Source organism: Ovis aries, chromosome 21 (assembly GCF_016772045.2).
Source record: "Ovis aries strain OAR_USU_Benz2616 breed Rambouillet chromosome 21, ARS-UI_Ramb_v3.0, whole genome shotgun sequence".
Classification (NCBI taxonomy): Eukaryota; Metazoa; Chordata; class Mammalia; order Artiodactyla; family Bovidae; genus Ovis; species Ovis aries.
Window position 1 is genome coordinate 23,556,016 of NC_056074.1, and position 24,616 is coordinate 23,580,631.

A 24,616-nucleotide genomic window follows, 5' to 3' on the forward strand; every position below is an offset into this window, starting at 1 on the left:
GCACACTTAATAGACTTTCAGTTCAGTTCAGTCGCTCAATCGTGTCCGACTCTTTGCGACCGCATGAATCACAGCACGCCAGGCCTCCCTGTCCATCACCAACTCCCGGAGTTCACTCAGATTCACATCCATTGAGTCAGTGATGCCATCCAGCCATCTCATCCTCTGTCGTCCCTCCCAGCATCAAAGTCTTTTCCAATGAGTCAGAGTATAAATGTAACTTTGTATGCGTTGGGAAACCAAATAATTAGTGTGACTTGCTTTATTGCGCTGTTTGCTTTATTGCAGTGGCCTGGAACTGAACCCATAGTGTCTCTGAGATACTTGGAAATCTACTTCCCAAGAGCAGCCACACATTGGTCCTATTCTCATCACTTGACAGGCCCCCTTCCCCTAGCACAGCCTCCTCGGGGGTCTGCAAACAGCACTCAGCCTCCTGCCCCTCTAGCCTCTGCTCCCTTCCTCCCCACAGTGAGGTAGGAGCAGCAATCCTATAAACAAGTGTCCATGGCTGAGGGTGGGGTTTCAGACACAGTGGTGGGCTGTGGCGCCAAGCACCATTTCCCACAGGGATGAGGCCATACTTGTGAACGCATGGCGGGTCAGGCATGCATTCTTAAGAATGCCCAGGTAAGGAGAGCAGATCACCAGAGCTAGTCTCATCTGGTGGGTTGGTTGGTGGTATGGCTCTGGCTGCAAGCTGCCTGGTTTCTGGTCTTAGCTTCTGCCCATTATTAGCTGACCTCAGCCAAGTGACTTAGCGCCCATGTGCCTCAGTTTCCTCATCTGTAAAATGGGAGTGAGAGCAGTACCTCCTAGGACTGTTGAAAATTAAATGAGTTAATATATATGAAGCTCTTAGAGCAGTGCCCACACGTGGTGAGCACTCGGTAGGCGTTAGCCCTCAGTGGTCCTGGCTCTTCCTGTGGCTGGCTGCTGACCTACGGCAAGCCTCTTTCCCCCTTGGCCTCAGTTTCCCTATTTGAGAAAGCAGCGGACTAGACCAGATGCCCCTCAGGGCCAGTCAGACTCTGCTCGTCAGTGGTTCTAGAAGCCCTGGCGGGGCTAAGCGTGGTGTTCTGCTGGTCAGCAGCCCTGTGACTGTGTCGGCATGGTGGGGAGGTCCCTCCTGGCCACATTTGGGAAGGGAAGAAAAGCTGAATGGGCCAGGAGCTCCCTCCTCATGTCAACAGGAACAGGCTGAGCCAGCCTCCAGCTCCAGTCCTGGTGGATGGCAGCTGGCAGCTCCAAGGATGAGTCACCAGCAGGAGCAGCCATGGGTTCTTGGGCTCGGGTGTTGCCAGCCCCAGGGCACACCCTGGCTGCAGAGTTTGGTAGTGGGACCTGGGTGCCCGGTGACAGGAGAGGGGTCGCAGTGTTTCCATTTGCCAACTAAACTCTCAAGGCCCTTTGCCTGCGTGCTCTACCCAGAGCCCCTAGAGCTTTGGCCCAGGGTACAGAGCCCCTGCCTTCCCGTGTACCTCCCTTTCATATGATGCAGGCTTTGAGGAGCCATCAGCCAGGATCAGGCACAAAAGCTGTACCACCACCCCCATGCTGCTGGTTAGAGTTCAAGGATCCCCCAGACACAGGGACTCCTTCCTTGCCTCCCGGGTTCTCACTGTCTCCCTGCCTTTGCCGTAGTGGCCCTTTCCTGAGAAGCAGTTTGGGAAAGCAGAAAGATCACTGGATATCAGGAAGGCCAGGGTTTGCTTCTTGGGTCTGCCTGTAGTTGGGCAAGCCACTTCAGCTCACTCAGCCTGATTTCCATGCCTGAAAAATCCCCTTCACCCCATGCAGGAGGCAAGCCGGTGAGGAGCAGGGTGTTCCGTCGCTGTCAGCAAGCTGCCTCTGAGTCAGGGCTCCGTGCATGACAGAGGAGCTACCTCGCTGTGAACTACTGAAAAGCCAGTCCTTGACACAAGCACCCGCCTCTCACCGGCAGAACGGGGTTGGGTTGATGATGCTAATGCCTACCCCCCACCCCGGGGTAGGGGGCGGCTGCCGAGAGAAGCAAAAGGAGCTGCGTGCACACAGGCGCTCCGGAAGCTGCACGGGGCCTGCCCAGAGAGCTGGCGCTCTCATTGCAGAGCAGGACAGTGAGTGAAGGATGGACAGAGTGAGGAGAAGGGCCCGTGTGATCTCTAGGAGCAGAACCCAAAGAACAAAGTGGCCCAAGACCTCAGTGGTTCATGTGGGCAGGCACTGTGTTGCTCACTGCTGTATGTGGTGTGCTGAGTCACTCAGTTGTGTCCGACTCTTTGCAGCCCCATAGACTGTAGCCCGCCAGGCACCTCTGTCCATGGGAATTCTCCAGGCAAGAATACTGGGGTGGGTGGCCAAGCCCTCCTCCAGGGGATCTTTGCAACACAGGGATCAAACCCAGGTCTCACGCATTGCAGGCAGATTCTTGACCATCTGAGCCACCAGGGAAGCCCGTTCACTGCTCTGTATGTATCTGCAAAACCTAGTCTGGTGCTTGGCACAGCATATAATTGGTGCTCAACGTTTGTGTTGAACTCACACATGAATGAGCAGAGACTAAAATCAGCCCAGTTCTCTGCCTCCCAACTTCTGCCACCTGATCACAGACCTTCGCTCCCCATCCCTGAGATCTGAGGCTCTTAACCTGAGGTCCATGGATCCCCTCCAGAACTATATACAGAATTGAGGGTGTGTGTATCTGTGTGTGTGTGCAGGCATCTTCCTGAATGAAGACATGTTAGATTTCTGTCCAGGAAAAGTTTTAAATAAGCCCAGCCCTGAAAGGTACATTGCTCAGTTGGATTCACCTGGACTCCAGGACTGCCAGTTACTCTGTGAGTTAAAAAAAAAAAAAAGACCAGCCTCCACCCTTGTCTCTGAAAGGTACATGCAGGACCCTTCAAACCTACAGTTTTTCCTTCCACCCCCATAAGGTGCCAGGCAGTTAACCTGCCATCTTTCATATGCACAAGTGATGATGGAGCATCATCAGGGGACCAGTGTTCTGAGTGGCTGCGCTCCTATTGGGTGGGTCTCACAGAGCCTTGCACTCCCTCTCCATCTCTCCAGTGCCCCCACTTGTATTTAGATGTGACAGGTGAGTGTCAAGGCCCTGGACCCAGGAATACTAATCAGGCCTTGTAATATCTGAACTCAGAACGGTACCCTCCTTTTAAAAATATTTTTCCTCATTACAAATATTAATAAATATATATGTATATACATATATATTTATCTCTTTATGTATGTGCCTATTATAGGAAATTTAGAGTAAGTAACAATGAAAAATATCACTCTATTCTCACCATCCTCCAAAAACTATTGTTACTACCCTACTTCTGTTCTTCCCATGCACTGTGTATGAGGTTCATTGAGCACTTACTATGTGCCCAGCGTCCACTGTGCTTCATGCTCTCTGAGCACCACTTGAGTTAATCCATCATCTTTTTGTTGTTGTTGTTTAATTATACCTGCAGTGGGTCTTCATTGCATGAATTTCTCTAGTTGTGGCACACGGGCTTAGTTTCCCCGAAGCATATGAGATCTTAGTTCCCCAACTAGAGATCAAAGCCTTGTCCCCTGCATTGGAAGGCAGATTCTCAACCACTGAACCACCAGGGAAGTCCCCAACCTCTCTTCATTCATCGGGGATTCTCCACCTTTTTATATGCATGTTTATACTTTCTTAGTTTTTGAGGCCAAGCAGAGAAGGCTGTTTTGTAACTGCCTTTCTTACTCCACACCATCGAAATTTCTTCCCCTGTTATTAAATATTCATCTACGGAGTCATTTTTAACGGCAGCATGATGATGTTTTATTGCAGGCAGGTTCCAGGCTTCTCAGACTGGGGTGCATGTACCCCTGAGGGCAAAGCCACAGGATAAATGTAGAACATTTTCCTGAAGCATAAAATTTGATTCCAAGATTTGGGAGGGGAAAAAAACATTAAGATCAAAACAAGCACAGATAAGCTACAGAATAGAATAAAGAACACCCATGAATTTTAAAGCAGCAAAGTCCAGGTCATGTGACTTGCAGTTTTCCCCCAAAGACCCATGTCCCCTCCGCTCTGAAGATGGGAGAAACATCTGAGAAGCTCTGAGCTCTCCCTCTTCTTACAGTTAAGGAAACTGAGACCCAGGAAAGAGAACGGATTGCCCAGGGTCCAGTGCGAGTGTCACAAGTCAAGCCCGGTAGCCTCTGAGCTGTACCTGTCCCACCCATCCGTGTTTGCACTCACGTATCGACCACTGTTTCTGAGGGTGTGGGTGGAAAGCTTGCGGCTTGAGTAACTGACCTTCTGCTTATCAGTCGTGGAAACTTTTGACTTCTATGTGATCCATCTCTTAACAGCGGCTTTTCCTTTTTTCACCTTGCTGGCCAGGATCTGAGGTGTATGCTCTTGCGGTTAGTAACAGTAGCCTCCCAGGGCAAAGGCAGAGGCCCTAGGCTCCACCAGCACTTAGCTTTTTCACTTAGTGCGCTGTATGGTAAATACGGATCCACAGGTCTCTTTGACCCAGCTGACCTGAGCTTTTAAAGGCAGGAGTTACATTTGGTCATTATTATCTGATGTGTCTTGAGCACTTAGGGCCAAGTTTGATGTTTCATCCATAGGATCCACTGTCGTCATCACAGCTTTTCTTTGCTTTAAATTTATTTATGTATTCACTTATTTATTTGGTTGCGTCGGGGCACATTGGCTCTCCAGTTGTGATATACAGGCTTGCTAGTTGTAGTGTGCAGGCTTCAAGGCATGTGGTCTCTTAGTTTCTGTACCAGGCATTGAACCCACATCCCCTGCATTGCAAGACAGACTCTCAACCATTGAACCACCAGGGAAGTTCCCATCACAACTTTTCAAATGTACCATCATCCTCGTCTATCACTTGTCCATCCTCATTCACTCACCACAGAAATATTTATTGGAGACCTACACGCTAGCACTGATGCTATATGCTGTGGACAGTCATGATGACCATAACTGCTCTTCCCATCATGGAACTTACAGAGAACTGGCAAAGATGATATAGTCAACAAATAATTTGGACACACTGTAGGGAGTGTAATGTAGTTCAAGGGCCTGTCCAAGTTCAGTTCAGTCACTCAGTCATGTCCAACTCTTTGCAACCCCATGGACTGCAGCATGCCAGGCCTCCCTGTCTATCACCAACTCCCGGAGCTTTCTCAAATTCATGTCCACCGAGTTGGTGATGCCATCCAACCATCTCATCCTCTGTCGTCCCCTTCTCCTTCCACCTTCAATCTTTCCCAATATCAGGGTCTTTTCCAGTGAGTCAATTCTTTGCATCAGATGGTCAAAGTATTGGAGTCTCAGCTTCAGCATCAGTCCTTCCAATGAATATTCAGGGCTGATTTTCTTTAGGATGGACTGGTTGGATCTCCTTGCAGTCCAAGAGACTCTCAAGAGTCTTCTCCAACACCATAGTTCAAAAGCATCAATTCTTCAGCACTCAGCTTTTTTTATGGTCCAGCTCTCACATCCATACATGACCACTGGAAAACCATAGCCTTGACTAGACGGGCATCTTTGTTTTTTAATATGCTGTCTAGATTGGTCATAGTTTTTCTTCCAAAGAGCAAGCATCTTTTAATTTCATGGCTGCTGTCACCATCTGCAGTGATTTTGGAGCCCCCCAAAATAAATTATCTCACTGTTTCCATTGTTTTCCCCATCTATTTGCCATGAAGTGATGGGACTAGTTGCCATGATCTTAGTTTTTTGACTGTTGAGTTTTAAGCCAGCTTTTTCACTCTCCTCTTTCACTTTCATCAAGAGGCTCTTTATTGCTTTGATTTCTTTCATAAGGATGGTATCATCTGCATATATGAGGTTATTTTTATTTCTTCCTGCAATCTTGATTCCAGCTTGTGCTTCATCCAGCCTGGCATTTCACATGATGTACTCTGCATATAAGTTAAATAAGCAGGGTGACAATATACAGCTTTGACATTACTCCTTTCCCAATTTGGAACCAGTCTGTTGTTCCCTGGTTCTAACTGTTGCTTCTTGACCTGCATACAGATTTCTCAGTTGACAGGTAAGGTCGTCTGGTATTCCCATCTCTTGGAGAATTTTCCACAGTTTGTTGTGATCTACACAGTCAAAGACTTTGGTGTAATCAATAAAGCAGAAGTAGATGTTTTTCTGGAATTCTCTTGCTTTTTTGACCGTCCAACAGATGTTGACAATTTAATCTCTGGTTCCTTGCCTTTTCTAAATCCAGATTGAACATCTGGAAGTTCACAGTTCACGTACTGTAGCTAATTCTTCTTAACTACAATCAATCAATAGATATTAGAAACCTATTATTTGTTTTAGTTCTATGCTAGGTACTATACTAACATTATAAATTTGAACACATAAAAACCATTATGTATTATTGCACTGGAGAAGGGCATGGTGAACCACTTCAGGATTCTTGCCTTGAGAACCTCATGAACAGTATGGAAAGGCAAAAATATATGAAGATGAACTCCCCAGGTTGGTATGCTCTTCTCCAATATGCTACTGGAGAAGAGTAGAGAAATAACTCCAGAAAGAATGAAGAGACAGAACCAGAGCAAAAACATCACCCAGTTGTGGATATGACTGGTGATGGAAGTAAAATGTAATGCTATAAAAAACAGTATTGCATAGGAACCTGGAATGTTTGGTCCATGAATCAAGGTAAATTAGAAGTGGTCAAACAGGAGATGGCAAGAGTGAACATTAACATTTTAGGAATCAGTGAACTAAAATGGACTGGAACGGGCGAATTTAATTCAGATGACCATTATATCTACTACTGTGGCCAAGAGTCCCTTAGAAGAAATGGAGTAGCCCTCATAGTCAACAAAAGAGTCTGAAATGCAGTACTTGGGTGCAGTCTCAAAAATGACAGGATTTAAAAATATGACAGGATAATCTCTGTTCATTTCCAAGGCAAACTATTCAATATCACAGTAATCCTAGTCTATACCCCAACCAGTAACACCAAAGAAGCCAAAGTTTGAACATTTCTGTGAAGACCTACAAGACCTTCTAGAACTAACACCCAAAAAGGATGCCATTTTCATCATAGGGGACTAGAATGCAAAAGTAGGAATTTAAGAGCTACCTGGAGTAACAGACATATTTGCCCTTGAAGTACAAAATAAAACAGGGCAAAGGCCAACAGAGTTTTGCCAAGAGAATGCACTGGTTATAGCAAACATCCTCTTCCAACAACACAAAATTCTACACATGGACATCACCAGATGGTCAGTACCGTAATCAGATTGATTATATTCTTTGCAGCCAAAGATGGAGAAACATTATACAGTCAGCAAAAACAAGACCAGGAGCTGACTGTGGCTCAGATCATGAACTCCTTATTGCCAAATTCTGACTTAAATTGAAGAAAGTATGGAAACCCACTAGACCATTCAGGTATGACCTAAATCAAATCCCTGTCCAGGTGGCCTAGTTCAAACCCACCACTTATTAGCCTCTCTGCACCTCATCCTCCTCTTCTGTAAAATGAGGATCACAGGAGTGCCAACTTCATAGGGTACCATGAAGAGTGAATATATTAACACGCACAAAGCCCTCAGAGCAGGGCTATGTTCCAAGTATATTATTTTGCTGGCCGTCTGAAGGAGAGACGTGGGTTGCCAGGTGTGTATGATGGGGAGGACCTGCTTTAGGAGACAAATGATGGAGTTCTACAGGATGAGTAGGAGTTAACTTGGCAAAGTGTTTTGGAGGCAGGTGAGGGGAGCAGGATGTTGGAGGGATGATCCTGGCAGAGAGGACAGGATACTCAGAACACAGCGGGTGGGCTCTTTCCCTGGGAAGAGAGGGAAATAACTGGCACAGAAGTTCAGGCATCTCCAGGACCCAGCGCTCTGCTCCACACTGTTGATCCAGGCAGTGGGAGAGGCTCAGTAAGTATTTGTCATGTAAGCAATCGAGCATGCAGACATCGTGTCTTGGCTATGACGATTCCAAGTCCCCCATCCAGAAAAGGAGTCTATTGTCCCACGTACATAATATGTGAACTGTCCCAACCCCTCACTGTCAAGCTATACACATCTGTTTTGCTGGTCCCTCTCTCTCTCTCTCTCTCTTTTTTTTTCTGCCACACCACCACATGGCACGTGGGATCTTAGTTCCCTGACCAGGGATTGAACCCACACCCCCTGCATTGGAAACAGTCTTAACCACTGGACCACTGCCAGGGAAGTCCCATGGTCCCTCTCTTCTTGGCAATAGACTAGACGGCGTCAGTTTGGATGGGGAGTTCAGTAAGGTGGTGCTGCTGGAATCCCCCACTCCACTGGGGCCTCAGCTCTAGCCCGGTGCCGTTCAGACTTGTTTAGTGGTGGCACCTTGTGCTGAGATGATCTTAGAGGATACCCACTATACGGAGTGCGACCAAACAGCTTCCATGGCTGAGGCTTGGGTATGGGGACTCAGAGCACCTGGTCATAGCTGGGTCACCAAGAAAAATGCCAGAGCTCCCTGAAACACAGAAAGCCAAGGGAGGAGCTTAGCCCCCGCTTTTGAGGTGTGGAAACAGGTCCAGAGAGGAGGGGGTGACTCTGCCAAGGTCACACAACCAGGGACAGACCCAGAACTGGATCCCAGACATTTGACATCAGCTCTGCTACCCCAAGGTTTTGCTCCACTGCCACCTGACCACCCCCACTCCCCTAGTGTGGTGTCTCAAGGTGGGGCAGGGGCATGTGGCTCTGACCTTGTCAAGTCAGGATACAGAGAATGAGAGACAAAAACCGGGAGGGCAGGCGTGGGTGAGCTGTTCAGGGTCACGGCCTGGTTACGCTGTGCCTTTTTTTCCGTCTCTCTCTCTTTTAATTGAGTTTGAGGTGGTTGTTTTTTGTTTCCTTAAGAAATGGGAACAGAATGAAGCTGCGTAAACACCACAATGTTAACTCCGTGAAAAACCTCCTGCCATTTTAACTCTGTTACTGGAGAAATAAAAGAGAAATAATTTGTCCACCCACACTTAGCTCTTTCTGACGAAGGTAGGTGAATATTGCTTTGCTAGTCGAGGGTGACTGCTGGAAGTGGAGCCAGGCTGACTGATCTTGGATTGAGAGGAAGCCACGGCAACCCCAGCAGGAGCAGCCCGCGGGGTCGGCAGGGCCTGGGTCACCGGCCACGTTGTCACCTTCCGCAGGTGTCCGCCAGCCGGTAGGGATGGAGGCGCTGGACCAGGCCGAGGCGCCCGCGGCCTCACAGAGAGAGATGCCACCGCCCCCACCTGCTTCACCGCCCTCGGAGCCAGCTCAGAAGCCGCCACCTCGAGGCGCCGGGAGCCACTCCCTCACCGCCAGAAGCAGCCTGTGCCTGTTGGCTGCCTCCCAGTTCCTGGTAAGGACATCACAGGCCTCGCCGGGCCTGGAAGGAGGGCGGGCTGAAGGACGGCCTCCGCTTCCTCCCCAAGATGGCCGCCTGGGGACACAGAGGAGTGAGGGGCCTTCCCGGCGTCCCTCGTGCCTGCGGCCATCCGGCTGGCGTGAGAGAAGGCTGGAGTTCCAAGCCACAGCCTTGAGGGCTGAGCCCCTCATGCGCTGAGCTCAGAAGCAGGGATGCAGGCCCAGCCCCCAGCCCCCCATGGTCCTGCGGGCGTCTTTCTGAGGACTTCCTGTCTCTGCAGGCACCTCTAGGAGACTCCCTGTGATGTGTATACCTGGTGGGGTGGTGGGACCCCCTCTGCGAAGGCTCCCTTAAGTCACATTTTCTCCAGGCAAAGTCCTATGCCCTTGGCCTTTGTGGCACAGTCGGACCTTGGTGGGGGTGCGGGCGGGGTAGGCGGTAGGTTGAGGCTCCAGGTAAACTCTTGAGGGTAGGGGAACGGGGAGATATGGGGGCAAGGAGGCCAGACTCCGAACTCAGTGCACTGGCCCCGGCCACCCCAGCTCGCCTGTGGGATGCTCTGGCTCAGCGGCTTTGGCCCCATCTGGACACAGAACACCACAGACGTCGTCTCCTCTGCGCTCACGTTCCTGGAGCGGCTGGGACCCGCGGTGAGTAAGCTCCAGGGAGCCCCAGGGTAGGAGGGAGCGCTTGGGGGCCTCCAGCCCCACCAGCCCCTGCCTGGGGCTTCTTTGAGTTCATATGATAACCCTGAAAGGCTTCTTCCTGTCCCCTCCCCAGAACCAGGTACAAAGTTCTCAGAGCCTCAATCTTACCCGTGCTGAAATAGATGAGAACGCGCCCCCACCCCCCACCCGCATCACCCTGAGCTGTTTGTCTGATGTTCCCCAGGCCTGGCTGGGCACTGGGACCTGGGACATCTCCAGTCTGCTGCTGGTCTCTCTCTGTGTGATCCTCGTCACCACCCTGGTAAGGCTCCTCCTGACCCGACCTCGCTGCTCCCCTCCCGTGACTCCAAGACCCAGTCCCCACCTTGTCTCCTTTGACCTACGGACTAGATGTTGTGGGTAGAGCTGAGGAGGGGCACCTGTCTTCTTCCACCAATGTGCCCAGGCTGGGGTGGAGAGAGGCCCCTTCTTTCTCAAAATTGGTTTGCAGTGTTCTTGGCTGGGGAAAGGAGCTGAGACAGTGTGAAAACCGGAGTAGGAACACCCCACCCCACTAACAAAGCTTCAAAGCATAACAACCTGAGGGTTGGGGAAGGAGGGGGCCGGGAGGACATCTAGGTAGCCTCCCATCTAGGTGAGTGGTGGTACTCTGCAGACAGTTCCCAGGAGAACAAGCCTGCTCCAGACACGTGGAGGGGCAGGGAGCTCAAGACCCTGGGCATGCCATCATCCGGGGACTGCTGCCAGCATGGTCCATGATGCCAGTTATGTCCCCAACTAGGTGTGGCTCCTCCTGAGGACTCCCCCAGAGCCATCCAGCCCGCTGCCCCCCGAGGACAGGCGCCAATCGGTAAGCCGTCAGCCTTCCTTCACCTACTCGGAGTGGATGGAGGAGAAAGTCGAGGATGACTTCCTGGATCTGGACCCCGTCCCTGAGACCCCTGTGTTTGACTGCGTGATGGACATCAAGCTGGAGGCTGACCCCACCTCCCTGACCGTCAAAGCCATGGGTCTGCAGGAGAGGTGGGTGCAGCAGAGGTGCATGGAGCTCTTAGCTCCCTGTCGGAAGGGCAGACGCCTGATTCTGACTCAGTGCCCAGGGCAGAGCTGAGCTCATAGCCCCACCAATGCAGACATGTGCTCTTCAGGTCTGATTCATGTAGATCTGAATGCCCCAAAGTGAACACGAAGAAACGTTACTGCACACAGACATGTAGGCATGCACAGGTGTGCACACGTGCACACTCACACATACAACTCTTATGGCTCGGATAGGTTTCTTTACTGTAGGACTTGTTGGGAGCCTTTAACATGCTTGTAGTCATTGTAGATTGACAAGGGGTTGTGTGTAGCCTTCCTCAAAGTTATCCGACCACAGAACCCTGCTTTCATAGTGTCTCGTAGGGTTCCACACAGCACATGTTGGGAGGTGTCAACACCCTCTGCAGAGCCTGGCTGGGTTAGCTAGATCCCACCAGGGTTGTGTTGTCCACATGATGTCATGGAAAGAGCACTGGAGGAGGAGTCAGAAAACCTAGGTTTTTGTTTCAGCTCTACTACCCCCTTACTGTACGTGCTTGGGCAATTCTTATCCCCTCTGTGGCTTTCAGTTTCCCTTTCTAGGTAATGAGGGTAATGGGTCACTAGACTCTGAACACAGCAGAGTCTGCTCAGTCCACTCATCCTTGCTCAGCTGTGCTACCCCTGGGATCCCGTCTTTCCCGAGCCTTTCCTGGATGAGATGTCCTTGGAGGCTGCGGCCCTGGGGGCTGGGGTACTGAGGGTGGAGCCCTGCTTCTCTGCCCCAGGCATGTGCCCTCTCGGTGAGCTTCCCCTGGCTCTGGGAGCTGTCTCTGGCAGGGGCACAGGAGAGTGCAGGGAAGGACTGTACTGAGGGGCCTCACATGGAATCTTTGGGACTGGGGCCCAAGCCCACACGCAGTTAGCTACTCTGCTGCATGGGGCAGGAGCGGGTGGCAGGCTTAAGCCTTAGAGCTGAGCCTCATTCTGTCTGTGTTGGGGTTACGTCATGCCCACTCCTCTCCCTGGGACCCATCAGGTTCCCACCCCATCTGCCGCTCCCTCATCCTCCTGCTCCAAGGCCCCCAGCTAATGGCCCTTCCTGCCCCTGATACTCACTGCCCCCCTTCCCGGTCCTTCCAGGAGGGGCTCCAATGTCTCCCTGACCCTGGACATGTGCACACCAGGCTGCAACGAGGAAGGCTTCGGCTATCTCATGTCCCCCCGTGAGGAGTCAGCCCGAGAGTACCTGCTCAGCGCCTCCCGCGTGCTCCAGGCCGAAGAGCTTCACGAGAAGGCCCTGGACCCCTTCCTGCTGCAGGCAGAATTCTTTGTGAGTCCCCCTGAACCAGTGCCCCCACAGAGGGCAGCCCTTTATGCTCATGTTGGTCCCCCAAGCAAGGCTTTGGAACAGGGTACCCCAAACTCAGCATCTGATGAACATCATTTCATTCTCACCTCTCCTACTGTCTTGGGCTAGCTGCTTCCTCTCTGGGCCTCAGTTTCTCATCTGGAAAATGGGGATAAAGATAACAGGGGTGTTGCAAGGATTTGAAAGATGCAGAAAATGTGCAAAGTGCCCATCAGGTGATTGGTGTTTGTGGCATTCTTAAGTCATCATCACCTAGGATTGTCCTCCGGAAGTCTTAGACAGCTTTCTCTTCTCTATTTGGAGATGTGGGGTGTGACACTATGTGGCACCAGGGATTATACCTGGGGCCCAGCAGTGAAAGTGCTGAATCCCAACCACTGGCCCGCCAGACAAATCCCGAAAGCCTTCTCTTCTGACTCTCCCATTTTCCCACTCTCCTTTTACCTGGCATCACCAAACAATGTTCATCCTCCTTTGAAATCTCTCCAGTTCTGTGGCTCCAGCTTAGGGTGGTCCTGATTACCTCCCCCTCCAGGCTCTAACAGCAGCCCCCTCCTGTTGGACTTTGAGGGGCTTATAAATGACCCCCCTGTTTTACCTGCCCGAGCACTCAACCAGTTAAAAGCTAAGATAGAGAAGATCCCAAAACCACCTTTATTTTTGCTGATAAAGGCTAGGTAAGCTTCTGTTCTTGTTTGTTTTTTGTTTTTCCATTTTGACTGCTCTGAGTCTTTGCTGCAGACCACAGGCTTCTTTCTCTAGTTGTGCCACGCAGGCTTAGTTGCCCGGAGGCATGTAGGATGTTAATTCCCTGAGCTGCGATCAAACCCATGTTCCCTGCATTGGAAGGCAGATTCTTTATCACTGGACCAGCAACGAAGTCCCAATGCTAGGGTTAACATGAGGATTACGTATGTAGCAGTAGTGAGCCTCCTAATACCAACCGCCAGAATGAAGCAACTTTCCTGCCACCCCAGGCGGTGCTGGTACATTGCCAGCCTCACCCCATGGGGGTGCCCTGTAATTCTTTCTTAGCAGGAGGGTCGGAGGAGGAGGAGGAGGAAGTAAGGGGCTAGCGCCCCAAAGCTGAGTTTCTCAATCAGACACCATCCGGTAACTCACCCACCGTGTGGGCAGGAATGGGCAAGAGCCAGGAGCATTTGGAGAGAGTCCCTCCTGGGAGAAGCCTGAGGGATGGGGAACCTGCGTGCCTCCCTCGCAGCTCCCCTTGTCCCAGGCCACCTGCTCCCTAGCAGAACTGGATGGCTCTCCTCTCTGAGCAGCCCTCCATCACCTCTGACCTGCGGCTCCAAAGTCTCCAGTATGTGGTCCAGCCTGCCTTACCTGAGTTGAGCCAGCCCCAGCCACCTTGTCCAGACTCAGGGCCCCATCCCCGCAGGACTGCCCACTTCAAACTTGGCCCTCAGCCCACCCCCTCCCCGCACCTTCACAGTCATCAGCCCTCACCCTGGAGGCCCTTAAGATGCCTTCCTGGGCTACCCAGCCTGGATGTGTCCCCGTGGCCACACCTCCGCTTAAGGGTGTGTGGCATGTCCTTGTCATCTCCGGTTTCATAGTTCATTGTCAGTTTTGCCCAGAGAGAGAGGAAGTGGGGATGCTCACATACCCACCCCATGGGCACTTCTGCGCCTGCTTTTTATTCTTCTGATTCTCACAACCACCTAGAAAGTGAGTCTCATGATCCTCTTTGTACAAAGTGCATTCTTAGTGTGTCCACAGTGAACACTGTGATTCATGACGGTGAGAGATGGCAAGGGTGCTAAAGTGTGTAGACAGAGGGAAGGGGCGCAAGAGGACAGTCACTGAGGAGTCATCCCACAAGACCTGGTGGGAGGGGCAGCAGAGAACCTTAAAGGCTGAGAAGGATTAGGGTGATGAAGAGGGATGCGACCAGTGCTCCCCGCAAGTGAAGTGCCGCAAACTCAGACGTGGAGGCTAGCCGGAGACTGAGAGATTAACTACAGAGAAGAGATGGGCACAACTGGAGGGTGGGGGTTTTGAGAGCAGCTGGTGGTAAAGAAAGGCCAGCTCCAAGAAGACCTCACATTCCAGGCAGAAAAGTTCAGACTTGGCGCTCTTGACATGCAGAGTGATTGAGAGGTGCAAATACAACTCTGGGAAGGCCCAGAATGAGGTTGCCTCCCTGCTGGAGAATCAGGGAAGGCTTCTTGGAGGAGGTGTCATTTCCGGTGCACAGCAGGGCATGAGAAGATGAGGATGGAATGGATGTTACTACCAGGCAAGCAGCACGACCCAAGGCCCTGAGCGGGGCACCTACCTGGGGTAGGAACGTGAGTCAGCAAAGCCACTCGCCGTGGCTGCAGCGCAGGGTGTAGATGAAGGTGGTGACTAGCCAGGTCACTTCTTCCCTGTTCATCCAGCGTTCACTGAGTGCTGACTCTGTGCCAGGCTGGCCCTCCATAAACAGTGGTGTGCTAACGTTCATTATGCGCTCAGCATGTGCCAGGACTGCTCTGGACGCTTTTCGTGTGCCCTCACTCATTTAACAGTCGATGCTTGTTGAATGAATGCATGCATCAAGCCAGCCCACAGCTGCTCTCAACCCTGTGCCTTCCTCCTACAGGAAATCCCCATGAATTTTGTGGATCCAAAAGAATATGACATCCCTGGGCTGGTGCGGAAGAACCGATATAAAACCATCCTTCCCAGTGAGTACTCAGCTGCCCCTCACCTGGGTGCCCTTAAACCCTGAGGCCCATGCCCTTAACTCCAGCATGGGCCTCCAGGGTCGCCAGGCAAAGGGATGGAAGGTGGGGGTGCCCGGTGAAGGGAAACACCCCCTTTAGAGGGCAGAGGGCTCTTGGTTCCTTCATACGGCACTCTCCAGATCTTTGCCCTGGACAAGCATTGTGCTGGGCTCTGTGGAAACCCAGAGAAAAAGGGGAACAATAACAGCAGCTCCTAGACAGGGCATGGTGGCTGAAAATTGTGGTCACATCCCTGGTCTCTTCAGAGTGGACAGGTTTTAAAGAGAGGACATTAAGGCTCAGAGAGGTTAAGTGGCTCATCCATTGTCACACAGCTAAGATGTACAGAACCAAGTTTGAAACTAGGCCTCTGTAACCTCAAAATTGAGCTCTTTTGTCTACCTGGAGTTCACTTTGGCTAGATTATGAATCCTCTAACAGGCAGAGCCACCTCAAAAGGGAGCGAGCTGCCTGTCAGGTAGGAAACTCCCCATTGGCTAGGGTATTCAAGCTAGAATGCATGAGTAGTCCCCCTGGAAGGTTTCATAGGGATTTTCCCCCTTTGGGGGTGGTTAGACCAGGTAACCTGATATTCCTCTTTTAGCCCAGGATGTCATTTTCAGGTAACTTTCATCAGGCCCCTGTCTGCCTGTCACCCCTGCCAAGTTCTGGCCCAAGGCCCTAGGACTAGCTTGGGGGGTGACTTATTGAAACCAAATCCCCACAAACCTACTTCACTCAGTTTATGGAGTAAGGAGGCTTTAAAAAAGCAGTTTTGCCATCAGCATCTCCAACAACATGTAAGATGTCATGACTTATTTTTAACTTTTAGAATATCGACTTGTGGTTGCTATGGTTACACAGAGTCTAGGTAATTCCAGTTAGACAAAGCACCATTTAAGGCCAAGATTCAGGGCTGCTCACCTCTTCCCTCCTCTTGCTCCCCCCTCCACCCACCAAGCCCTACCTGAAGGGAGGGCTTCGGGTACCCCACAGTCTCGGGCTTTGCTGGCCACTCAAAATAGCCACTGGGGGAGTATGAGAGCCAGGCCATCGCTCCATCTGGTCCCCACTGGATTCCTGAGAGTAATCCAGCCTCCAGCCATGCCCTATGCCTGCAGCCCCCAAGCCCAACAGAGAATCTTCACTGTAGCCAGCAAGAATTGACCCTGTGCCCTCAGAGACTGGACTGGGGTGGGTGGTAGAGGCCCCTCTAGGATCAAGGACACCCCGAGGCTTGCTTTCTCATTCATTCAGAGGCTACTTCTGGATCCCAATCCGGGTACCATGAGGGGAGGGAGGGGGCCCATGCAGGGCTGCCTGTTCCTCTCCCCTGGTCACACAGAGCCCCCTTCCGTTCACCCTCGCCCTTCCCCATACCTGACTCTCCTCCACACCCCTCGCCACAAGAGCTGCCTCACCCCCACCTTCCCCTCCACAAATCACCTGCCCAAACCTCAGGCACTTGGACCAGGGCATGAAAGGGCTGGCGAGGGGAGTTTTGTGGGTATCCCTTTCCATTTCATATTCCAGGTTTGGGATCCTCTTTTTGACCTGTTAATTTAGAAACTGATTTAATTTATACTTGCAGTGATATCAGTAGCAACACCAACTTGCTCTATAGTGACTGGGTGCTGGCCTAAGTTATGGGTCTGAGGACTCATTATGAACGGCCACTCTTGAACCCTGACAGGATGAGTGAGGTTGTGACGGAAGGAATGTTCCCAGTTTATGGAGGAGGCACAGGGGTACTCAGTGAATGGCCTGCACTGGCACCAACAGGACTTGAACCCAGGCTCGCTGGTGGGCGGTGTTGACTCCTGACTGCTGATGCAGTCTTTGAGAGCCCTGTACGGGGCACACGGGCAGGGCCTTTAGTCCAACCCTCCTTCCACGGGAAAGACCCTGGGGGCCAAAGAAGGGAGGAGATGCAAGCTGGCGACAAAGCTGGACAGAGCCCAGAACCCAGGCCCCCAGCCCCCCCCCCCAACCTCCTGGCTCAGTCCCAGCCTCTGCGAGTTTCCAGGACAGACTAAATCAATACAGGGAGGCTCTAGGAGGCAGAGCATGACGCAGTGAGAATCTGGTGCTCTGGGATTTGACAGGTGACTAGATTGGGGTGGGGGTGAACCCTTATGGACGTGTGTGTCGTCTCATCTCAGGCTCAGAAGACTTTACTCCTTTCATTGTGATACTCTCCCCTGGCATCCTACCCAAATCTTAGCTATAACATGCTTTACAATTGACATAGCCCTTCCCATCTGTTTTCTCAATTGTCTTCCCAACAATCCAAGGAACTAGGCATCTTTACCCCCATATTACAGATCAGAAAACAGGCTTAAAAAGGCCATGTGCTTTACAAGCTTACACAGCAGGTTGGGGACAATGTATACTCAAACTCTTGCTGGTCCTGCTGGCTAGGATGTATCCCCTAGGGAATTTCTTACTGTCTGAGCTGTCTCCTCCCCAGAACATGAAGCACAGAGAGGACCAGGCAGCTTAAGGGATGCAGGCAAGGGTGGCCTGGATCCTACAGAGGGAGAGAGCCAAGGCCTCCCTGTACCGTTCTCTTCAGCCTGGGTCCTCACCTTCCTGAGTGGGCCACAGGGATGGGTCAGTGTTTTGCTTCTGGCAAGGGAAGAAGGAACTTCCGGTCCCAGAAGAAATGTAGGTGCCCTGACATGGGCCAGAGAAGGTGGGCCCACACAAGAGGGATTACACGTTCAAATCCCAGCCTCACCTGTCTCCACTACCTCAGACCCTCACAGCAGAGTGTGTCTGACCTCACCAGACCCTGACGACCCTCTGAGTTCCTACATCAACGCCAACTACATTCGGGTATGTAACCCCATCCCAACAGTCTCTCCCTAAAAGGGAGGTCCGGGTCAATGGGGTCCATCCACTAGGCTTGTCCCTAAGTCCGTCTGGTTCCTGCCAGCCCCCGGGGAAGAGGCTGAGTGGGGGAAATGGGCCCCGGGAGCCCAACAAGTAACCCTGATGGCCTGGACTTGGCTGGTCACAGGGCTATGGTGGGGAAGAGAAGGTGTACATCGCCACTCAGGGACCCATCGTCAGCACGGTTGGCGACTTCTGGCGTATGGTGTGGCAGGAGCACACGCCCATCATTGTCATGATCACCAACATTGAGGAGATGAACGAGGTAGGCCCCTCTGGACCTCACCAGGTGTCTGCTGCTTGGTGCCCCGTGCCAAGCATCTTATTTCCGTGTTAATCCTTTCAGCAATCTTGGGAGGTTGGTATGTTCACCTTGCTGCCTTGCCCAGGGAAGGAAATGTGAGGCTCAGAGAGGTTAAGTCAGTTACTCAGAGCCACACAAATAGTCAGAGGCAGAGCCTGGAGCTGGCCTCTCCACCTTCAGTGCTCAGGATCTTAAACACGCTGCTCCGCTGCCGCCCAGCCTGCCAGGGCTGATGCTGGCTACTTCCATACTCATCACAGCCCATTTAATTGAAGTCCCATGAAGGTCCTTCAAACTGAGTATTACTTCCATTTTCCCAGATGAGGAAACTGAGACTCAGAAAAGGGAAGTAACTTAACAAGTGAGAAGTTGAGATTTGAGCTAACTGCAAACCTACTGCCCCATTGTCTGTCTCCCCACTGGCCCGGGACAGGCACTGGGGAGGGCGTGGTCGGGGTGCTGGGAGTATCTCAGTCTGATCTGGGCCCCTGCAGAAGTGCACCGAGTATTGGCCGGAGGAGCAGGTGGTATACGATGGCGTGGAGATCACCGTGCGGAAAGTCATCCACACTGAGGATTACCGGCTTCGGCTCATTGCCCTCAGGGTGAGGCCTGGGGTTGGGCTAGGCTGGGCTGGGAGGAGGGGGCACTCCACAGCCAACAGGGTCCCAGAGGCCAAAATAGCTGAAATTAAGGCATGTGTCACTCCAGGCTTTACTGATGAGCAGGGATGAGGGGAAGAAGGGGTGAGTCATCTTGCACATCAGAGGCAGAACCAAATTCTCAGTGCATTTCTTATCACTGGCGTCTGTCCATCCACACTGTCGTTCATAATGTCTTCAAGCTCGGCTTCAAATGTACCCAAGGCCAAGGCTGTCTGGAAGAGGGGGCTTCAGCAGCTTCCATATTCTGCCTGGAAACATCCCTTCACCTGGGATGCTGGGCTTCCAACCTGTAGTACCGAATCTGTCCACTAGAGGACAGGCGCTTTTTGCTGCATTTGGGTAGCACAAGGAGGTTGTGGTTATAGGAAAAAGAGAAGAGGACATAAAAATTATGAGCAGTACCGAACAGCCCAGAAGAGTGTGGGGAAGTATCCTCCCACCCTGAAGATTGTGCTTCTTCCAGGCTCAGCATAATAGGGGAGATTGTTCCTTTGGAGTCAGGAAAATCAGTGCATTCTGCTTTTGAGAAATCTTTGTGAACCCTTTTTGGGGAAAGTGGTACCACTGTAATTATCCCAAAGTCTGGAAGAGGTGACCTAGGTGCCAGGAAGCTGACATCCTATCCAGAAACAGGGAGGTCCACTGATGCTGGCAGCCACAGGGTCTGAATAGGGTGTCAAGGGCGTGAGACTTGTTCCTCTGAGCTGCCCCCTCCCACTGGAGAAGGTGAAAAATGGCGTGTCAAGGAGAAGTCAGCCCCTCGAGGGCAGTGCCCAGTAAGCATTTCCAGGATGTAGGTTTGCTCGAGGGCATTTCAGAGGTGGAGGATAGAGGCTGTGGTAGCCCATGGAGCAGCTTCCTTTTTCCCCTGAAAGAGAGGCTGGGCTGCCACATCTTCTAAGTGCTGTGGGACTGGTCAGGGACCACTGGGCATTTACTTTTGTCCGTAACCTTTACAAGCACCTGCCCTGAGCCTGGTTCTGGGTTGGGTACTGGGAAAACACAGAGCTGTCCAAAGCCTGGACTCTCTCCTCAAGGAGCACCTATAAAATGGTAAGTACTGACCTACAAATAAGTAAAAGCACAGAAGAAGGACATGTTGTCAGCTAGGGTGCTCAGGGAGGGCTTCCTGGAAGTGGTGGTGCTGAATGGGGTTCCGAAGGATAAGAGTTGGCTGGGGGGCAGACATGTAGAGAGAGCATTCCAGACAAAGGGAAACTAAAAGTAAGGGCACAGAAGATAGAACAGCTCTGTGTATAAATGTACAGGGAATGGGGGAAGCAGAGATTTGATCAACAAACCATCTGGAGTGCAAAGGCATCAAGTACAGGTTCACAGGAGGACTTGGGCTTGGAGAGGTAGACGCTGTACCATGTGTCTTGTTTGCCCGAATGAAGAGTAGGGAGGGTGTGTTTGAGTTTTAGAGCAACAAGAGCTATCAGAGCGTTCTGAGCGGTAGAACAGGATGGGCTGTAGACAGGCCTTCTGGACCACTGTGGATCTGAGCGATCAGAGAGGAGGAGGGGAGGGCCCCACACAGTCGAGAGAACAAAGTGAAGGTGGTGGTGGAGAGGATAGCACTGGAACACTGGCTGGGGGGGACCAGGGGTACTGGTGGGCAGGAAAGTATATTGAGGCAACAGGAAGGGTCCCAGGGCTCTTGTGGGGGTGACTGGGCTATCTGTGAAGGGGCAACCAGGAGACAGGAGTGAAATGGAGAAGGGGCTCTTCACCTCTCTTGGAAGATCCTGGAGTCACTGGGGCAAAACCCATGTGAAGACCAGTGCTGACGCTGCTCACCAGTCCCCACTGCCCAGCTGGCCTCGGGTCTCTGGCTGCTGCCTCTGGGCTGTACGGGGTAGATGGCAGAGGTCCGAGGTCCCACTCCCTGTGGCCTCCCTCCTGTGCTTCCTTCTCCCTTCCCATCTCTATCTCTGGGCTGGTGGCTGGGCTCAGTTCACGTGTATCTGGGGTGGGCCTCTGTCTCCTGGACAGAGCGGGACAGAAGAGCGAGGCCTGAAGCATTACTGGTTCACGTCCTGGCCCGACCAGAAGACCCCAGACCGCGCGCCCCCACTCCTGCACCTGGTGCGGGAGGTGGAGGAGGCGGCCCAGCAGGAGGGGCCCCGCTGCGCCCCCATCGTGGTGCACTGCAGGTGGGTCCTCCCAGACACCCACTGGGGCGTGGCGGGGCTCCCCGGCGGCCCCACCCCTCACCCCCGTGCCCTGGGCCCTCAGCGCAGGGATTGGGAGGACTGGCTGCTTCATCGCCACCAGCATCTGCTGCCAGCAGCTGCGGCACGAGGGCGTGGTGGACATCCTGAAGACCACATGCCAGCTCCGTCAGGACAGGTCAGCTGAGGGTGGGACCCATGGGGAGCTGGGGAGCGGGGGAGAGGGCAACAGAGAGAGCCTGACCTGTGTGCATAGGGTGAAGGTTGGGGGACACACCCCACCGGGACCGACCTGTGGACAGATGGGTGGAGAAGCCAGATCCAGGCAGTTGGTAGCTGGGATGCAGAGGGGAGAGGGACAGAGCTGGTGGACACAGGCGCAGAGGCTGAGAGTGGAGGATCATGCCACCTCTGTCCCCGCTGTCTATGCCAGAGCCAGGAGGGACAGGAAGGGCAGGTGGAAGTGGCTGGCTGGCCAAGGCTGACCTCTCTAAGCTGCACAGAGGCCCTGATGTGCCTCCCAGAGGACTGGCACTCTGTGGGTCTGGGGGCGGCTCCGCAGCCGTTCTTCCATGACCCGGCCCCTTCATCTGTCGGGTAGGGGCGGTATGATCCAGACGTGCGAGCAGTACCAGTTCGTGCACCATGTCATGAGCCTCTACGAGAAGCAGCTGTCCCGCCAGTCCCCGGAGTGACCACACGCCTCCCCGAGGTCCTCTGGTACCTCCCAGCCTGAGTTGGGGCCCTCCTCGCAGCCACACCCAGGGCCCTGCCTCAGGTCCCGGCCTGCTCCCCGTCCCTCCCGCTTCCTCTCTTCAGTTTGCTCCCCCTCCCCCGCTGCCTCGGCCGGACCCCTGCCCCCTCAACATAGCTCTTCCTACTGTACATACTGGGGAGTGGGGAGGGTGGGGGAGGGGTGTGCCAGGCCAGGCCTGGGGCCCCAGGGCCTGACCCAAACCACGTGACCTGGGGCCTCAGTTTTTAACGATGGTTCCACTGCTACTTGATCCAAAACGTTTCCCTGCCGCAACTCCACGTGTCCTGCCGCAGCGTGTTCTGTCTGTCCATCGTCTCTGCTGTCTGTACCGAACACTGTGTCTCCTCAGCCCGGGAGAGGGGTTGTGAGCTCCAGCCCCTCAGGGGCCCTGGCACGGGTGCCTGCCTCAGGCCCCCAGCCCCGCTTCTCCCAGCAGACAGGTTGCACTTTGCCCCTAGTTCCTGGAACCAGGATGGGAAGGAAGGGCCTGAAGACCCCAGAAGTCAGGCACAGGAAAGCCCTGAGGGGTTGGCAGAAAGATCGCAGCTGGGGAGAGGTCTCTGGATGGGGGTGGGGGAGGAGGATCGCATCCAGGGGGACCCCCAGGTATCACACGCCCTCAGCAGGCAGTGACTAGCCTGTGGGGCAATGGTGAGAAAGGGGACACATAGGGGAGAATGAACCCAGGGGGCCTGGGCCAGTGGGAGATGGGAAGCTCTGAGGGTAGGGTGGGAACTCGGCCCCAGATCCGTGTGAAGCACTTTTCTGTGTCGCTTTGGGAGACCCCTCCCAGAAGTCTTGCCGTGTGTAGCTCTGCGTGTGTCCTGTGTTCATGCGTGTGTTGAGAGCCCGTCAGCAGGGCGTGCATGACTCTTTGGCAACATGTGTTATCTTGGAGCCACGTGTTTTTATTGGTGACTTTGAATATTTATTCCATGGCAGACAGAGACATTTGGTGTCTTTTTATAATTTGCTCATGGTCATTGAATAGAGCAATAAATGGAGCATTTTGAGCAAAACTAGCTTCCTGGGTCTGTGTGATTGCCTCTTCCCTCTACTTCCTGCCTCCCTGTACCCCCATCTTCTTGCCCCTCCTACTAGTACAGATGCGCATGCGCACAAAGACACACCCACACACAGGCCTTTGAGATCCCTAGTGCCCCCTTGTGTAGCTTGGGAGATAGCGTGAATCCAGATTTGAAATTCCAAAGTCCACTGAGCATAATTCTCATATACCTGCACCCTCGCACCCAGCCAGAAGCCAGGGGCCCTGCAAAGCCACAGGGACAGATGTTGGAGGCTTTCATAGAAGGAAAAGTGGCTGGCAGGCCACCAGTTTCGACACAGGGGCCAGAGATGCCAAGGTCAGAGCAGGGGGACCTTCAGACTATACAGGCCCCTCCCTGTTGGCCAGCCCACTTATTTGCCCTGCAGGTCCCAACAGCAGCTGCAGCCCAGCAATTTGCCTTGCAAGGCCTGGGCTGAGAGCAGTCCCGCCCAAGGAACCTGGAGAATCTGCCCCTAGACCAAGATCCTGTGCCTTCCAGACACTCCCACTCTATTCTTACCCCAGCCCCCAGGGATGCAGCAAATGTAGCTGTCCTGCCCTTGCTGACAGGGGTGGGTCACCCCAGGGCAAGAGGGAGGCCAGGGCAGGACTGTTGACCCAGGAGCAGGTCCTTACAAGGTCACAGAGCCCTGAGTGGGCTGGTCAAGGGTCTGGGCTGCAGATTTACTGCAGACAATGAGGAAAGAACAGGGGAGTGGCTTAGACAGAGGTCCCAGAGAAGGGGGCCTGTTCTCCAACTAGTCTCCAACAAGAGGATGGGCCCTCCTACCCCTCTGCCCAGATCAGGGGGTTGAGCAGCAAGAGTGGGATGGGGAGGAAGAGCTAACATTTCCCCTTCTCTCCTGGGGGTGGCCCCGTGAGGCCACTCAGGTTGTGCAGGCGCCAAGTGCAGAGCACAGCATGAATGGTGCTCCCTGGACTCTCCCCCAGTCACCCACTCCTGGTCCCTGGAAAACACAGACCTGTTGCTTTGCTCCCCAAGCCCTATTGGACACACACATTACCCTGAGCCCCTCAGCTCAGAGAGGTCCCACCCAGCAGCAGTGAGAACCCAAACCTCTGCACAAAGGAACAGAAAAAGTACCCCAGGACCACCACGCTCGGCCACCTGCCTGCCCAGACCCCTGCACTTCCTCCAGCCCTGGTCCCAGCTACCCCCCAAAGCAGTGAGCCAGCTGGCTGGGGCAGCTGTGGAGCCTGAGTAAGGGGTCACCCCCAGGGGGCAAGACATTTAAGGAACCAGTGACTCCTGGTGGTCACATTGCTGGGACAAAGAAGAAGGAGACTGGTCAGTCTACAGCCCAGGGACCAGCTGGCTCTCCAAAGTCGTGGGTGGACACAGCCCTTGAGGGTTAGAAGGGACTGGTGACATGAAGGTAAGGCTTCCCCCTTTCCTGAGGAAAGGGGCAGAGTCTGCTTTCTGAGCCCAGAGGGGGACAGCAGGAGCTGGGGCTGGGGAGACGTCTCTAAACCCGGAGGGACCAGGTAGAGAGGTGTCATCGGATGAGGGGGCAAAGTTTAGCCCTAAACCTTCTTTCTGGCTTGGAAGAAGGCCTTGGGGTCCTCTGGAAGGGCACTGGACTGGGAGTCAAG

General features: G+C 53.1%; 1 protein-coding gene across 1 annotated transcript in view; it reads left to right on the top strand.

The window, feature by feature from the left end:
* Positions 1-22,976, top strand: part of PTPN5 (protein tyrosine phosphatase non-receptor type 5) — a 58,489-nt gene extending 35,513 nt beyond the window's left edge. Inside the window, exons 4-15 of the mRNA XM_042237645.2 lie at positions 9,171-9,364; positions 9,913-10,020; positions 10,262-10,339; positions 10,820-11,061; positions 12,202-12,391; positions 15,036-15,120; positions 17,918-17,997; positions 18,182-18,319; positions 18,853-18,963; positions 21,019-21,179; positions 21,262-21,375; positions 21,799-22,976. Of these exons, the coding sequence (XP_042093579.1) occupies positions 9,171-9,364; positions 9,913-10,020; positions 10,262-10,339; positions 10,820-11,061; positions 12,202-12,391; positions 15,036-15,120; positions 17,918-17,997; positions 18,182-18,319; positions 18,853-18,963; positions 21,019-21,179; positions 21,262-21,375; positions 21,799-21,892 (1,595 nt within the window). The 3' untranslated portion in view covers positions 21,893-22,976. The remainder of the gene's footprint in view (positions 1-9,170; positions 9,365-9,912; positions 10,021-10,261; positions 10,340-10,819; positions 11,062-12,201; positions 12,392-15,035; positions 15,121-17,917; positions 17,998-18,181; positions 18,320-18,852; positions 18,964-21,018; positions 21,180-21,261; positions 21,376-21,798) is intronic.
* Positions 22,977-24,616: the final 1,640 nt, after the last annotated feature.